General features: G+C 40.1%; 1 protein-coding gene across 2 annotated transcripts in view; it reads right to left on the bottom strand.

Moving 5' to 3' along the window:
* The window catches only part of LOC107101491 (cell cycle control protein 50A-like), a 6,280-nt gene extending 2,620 nt beyond the window's left edge, over positions 1-3,660 (bottom strand). For both annotated transcript variants that reach the window (XM_015400441.1, XM_015400442.1), the window contains exons 1-4: positions 3,266-3,660; positions 461-580; positions 273-380; positions 90-177 (exon numbers count right to left, since the gene is read on the bottom strand). In XM_015400441.1, coding sequence (XP_015255927.1) covers positions 90-177; positions 273-380; positions 461-580; positions 3,266-3,520 — 571 coding nt within the window. In that variant the 5' untranslated portion in view covers positions 3,521-3,660. The remainder of the gene's footprint in view (positions 1-89; positions 178-272; positions 381-460; positions 581-3,265) is intronic.
* Between the last annotated feature and the right edge of the window lie 151 nt (positions 3,661-3,811).

The raw sequence follows: 3,811 nt of genomic DNA, 5'->3' as shown, positions 1-3,811 counted from the left end.
AATGTATTTGAAAATAAAAAACTATCCAAAAGGTGTTTTTTGCAACAATAATGGAACAAACTTCCCTCCATATTTTTTCAGGGTCTCACCGTTAAACATGCTGTTTGCGATGGCGCCACACGGCGCGATGGGCTTGTTGTCGTGCCTGGCGTACGGCTCGCACTCCTTACTGGGGCTCTGTGATGGAAACATTCAGAAAGGTTAAAAAGCGCCGCCTCCATCTTTAAAAACATCGCCTGAAGGCGTCCTAACCGCTCAGAGGAAGATCGTACCCTGAGGGATTCCTCGTTCCCGTTCAGCTGGCTGTCGTCTCTGGACTTCACGTAGCGGCGGTGGTTCTGGTAGAAGTTGGAGAGCCCGTAATACATGAAGACGTTGCTCTGTGGGTTTAAAGCAAAGGGAAAACTTAACGGCTTCCCTTCCCAGGATGCAACAGAACATGGAGAAGAACGGATCCCACTTCATACGGCTGGTCCAGCTGGAAGGGGATGGAACAGGTGCAGGACTTGGTGCTGTTCCAGCTGAAGTTCTGGGAGCAGTTGAAGCACGGACTGGACATGTCTACGCCCGTGTAATCGATCTGAAAAGCACAAATGGATGCAGTGAAGACAGAGCCTCTGTCATTGAACCCTTAACCCATGTCGTCATGGTAACGGGAATAATGGTTGCTTGAGTAATTATCTTTTCGGTTGATAACTTACTGATGGGCTGTAATATATGTCACATCTCCTCTTATTTATAAAGAAGTTATTTCTATACCAATACGAAAAAAAAATGCATTAAATATGGGGAGACCAGACATCCCTGATTTCTGGGGACAGTCCCCATTTGACCACCGGTCCCCAGAAATGTCCCCGATTTTATGAACGAGGGGGAAAATGTTGCATATAAACTGTTATTATGGTAGAAGGAGCGCGTTAGCATGCTGCGCACAGAAACAGCTGTTAGCATACAGTAGGGGTGCGCAAAATAATCGTCATGATGATGCATTGTGATTCTAATTTTCGTGATCTACTGCATCGATTCTTTTCGCCAAGATTGCATGAATGGTTGTCGCACAGCAGCCAAAAACAAGTGTAATACAACTTCCAGTCCAGCAGATGTCGCTGCGGATGTGTTGACGCACGCTGCCTTGTGTCACAAGCATTTCCGGCCGCGGGATACTGCGCCGAGTCGTTCAAAAACAAAACATGGAGGAGAAAATATTGCAATGTATCGCAATAATTCAAGTATCGTGATACATCGTGATTCGAATAGAATCGTGACTTCTTTGGCAATACCCACCCCTAGCGTACAGATGAGGAGCAGAATGCACGTTTCAAAACAGACGAGGAAGTTCGTTATCACAGTCGGCTGGACGCAGTTATACCGAAATCCCACGTCCTCCGTATGCGTTCCGCTGCGCAAAGCAAAGCCTACAGCCTCCGCTGGTCCTCTACGACTTCCTGGGAGCTCAAGGAGAGCATGAGCCATATTATTGTTAAATTTATAGGAGCAAAACATGCGGAAATTAACCATTAATTTAGTAGGATATATTAAATAAAATCCCCATCAGGATCCAGCAGATGTGCAGCTTCTGCCCTAATATTTACTTTTTGTTGTGGATCATATCTTTACATTTATATCTAATCACAAAAATAACAGCTTATTTAAATCAAAAAGCACAGCTGCATCTATGAATAGAAAATAGGATTGTGAAGATATATTCCTCTTAGGTTGCATTATAAGTTTATTAAAGGACAGATTATTTTTATGCCCTGAGATCTTATTGTTTATTCATCTAAACGTGTAATGACAAAACATGTAGTTTTGGTGCAGCTGCTTCAAGCTGCATGAGAAAGATCCGGCTTTGTAGATGTGTTTTAATTTAATCTGAATATAAAAATCTAACCTAACTTTTTTAATAGTGACACAGATTTTAATCTAGGCTGCTGGAGGCGACCCAATGCTCTGCAGCTGACCAGGATACAATAGAAACAACTGGAGGCCATTTCTATTTATAGTTAGCTTTATATAGAAAATAATATGTTTTTCAATTTGATGCAAACTGGCCTGAACACAATTTGAGTGACCAGATAATATTGATTGACATGGGCGGTTCTAGACAGGGGCCAACGGGGGCCAGTGCCCCTATAGATCATGTCCTGTTATGGCCCCTGTACTGAAGACATAATACTTAAAGAAATTCTGATGATGATCTGCGCTGAAACAGACATGGCTACTGATAAATCCTTTGGAATCTATTTTATTTTTTTCTTTACAAATTCTGTTTTATTAACTGTTTAAAAACATATAAGTGGTATTAAGATAGGAGCCCAGTTTTCATCTGCTAAATGTTTTTTTCCAAAACAAATGTAAAAAAAAAATATTCAGCTATTTTTAACAGTTTTTCTTAAATTCTAATTCAGATTTTATAGAAAACTTTAATTTCAAATTAAAGTAAGTTTTAAAAAAAATTCTGAATGTATATTGACCTATTAAGACATTTAGAATTTTAATGAAACTTAATTTAATAGAAATTTCACTTCATGCAGCTATCTTAATTTATTTGAATCCCTTGGCCTGTTTTTTTATTTCATGCTTTTCTGGCCCCCTCCTGGCCCCCCTGGTACATTTGGTCTAGAACCGCCACTGTTGATTGATTAATATTTATCTTAATGGAAGAGGCGCATTCCTGGATTTCACACTTGATTTTTGTTTAAATATTAATACATATGTAAAAATGGATAAAAACACCACTGTCCCCGTTTCTTATTTTAATTTTTGATAAAATGTATTTATTTTTATCTATGAGCTGCAAATGTGTCCAGATTAGATTGCAGAAATCTGGTCACATTAATTAAACACCAGAACTAAATTTCACTAAAATTAAGGTTTTTTTAAATGAAGTTTGGTAGGAGGGTATTTTTATTTTAGTTATATTTCCCCCAAATCTTAAATTATTAAGATCTTTTTCAAACAATAAAAGAATATGACAAGTTTTTAAAAAAGAAGTTATTTTAATTGGAGCAGTTTAAAAAGGAAAGAATGAAATGTGACTTTTGAACAGAGTTTAGTTTCCTTTTGATGTTTAATATAATTTCTGTTATTGCGGAATTATCCGGATCTAACCTGCCTTTCAGGTAAATCACCCTGTAACGCCAACAGGAGCTGATTAACACGCCAAAAAAGGAATATCCCTAAAATAGCTGATTTTTGAATGGAGTCTGGCGGGAGGTATCATGAATCAGGTTTTTTTTAGTGACTCTATAACAAACATGGCTACCTCGATCTCCTTGATATTGTTGGACGTGACGTAGAGGCCGATGCCGATGGGGATGAAGATGAGGCCGATGATGAAGAAGGCAGGCAGGACGGTCCCCGCGGTCAGGATGGGCTGCCAGGCCGGGAGTCTCTGCTGCTTGAACGCGGTGTTTTCAGGCTTCTTGTTCCGCAGGGAGCCGCCCCCTGCCGCGGCCGCAGCTCCGGATCCAGACACGCTGATGTGTCCGTCCTCGTCTTTGTAGCTAGAGGCCAACATTGTGACAGTTCCAGGCCGCCACTGGAGGGATTAATGAACACAATCTCTGACCGTTAAGTTGCCATAAACAGATTTTTAAATCAGTCTTCTAACACCAGAGCACCCAAACGGCCTTCCTCCCCCTGCAGCGTCACTTCTTCTTCTTCTTTTCTATTATGGCGGATCGTAGGCTACTTTAAGCAGCATACCGCCACCTACTGTACATTTTGTGTAGCAACATTACTTTACATCAAATTATTATTTTTTTTTATTTTGTGTTTTGTAGGTAAATAAATAACGCTTTCCTTAATC

This window comes from Cyprinodon variegatus, unplaced genomic scaffold, assembly GCF_000732505.1.
Source record: "Cyprinodon variegatus isolate N-32 unplaced genomic scaffold, C_variegatus-1.0 Scaffold1103, whole genome shotgun sequence".
Taxonomy (NCBI): domain Eukaryota; kingdom Metazoa; phylum Chordata; class Actinopteri; order Cyprinodontiformes; family Cyprinodontidae; genus Cyprinodon; species Cyprinodon variegatus.
This window is presented reverse-complemented; position numbering and strand designations above follow the sequence as displayed.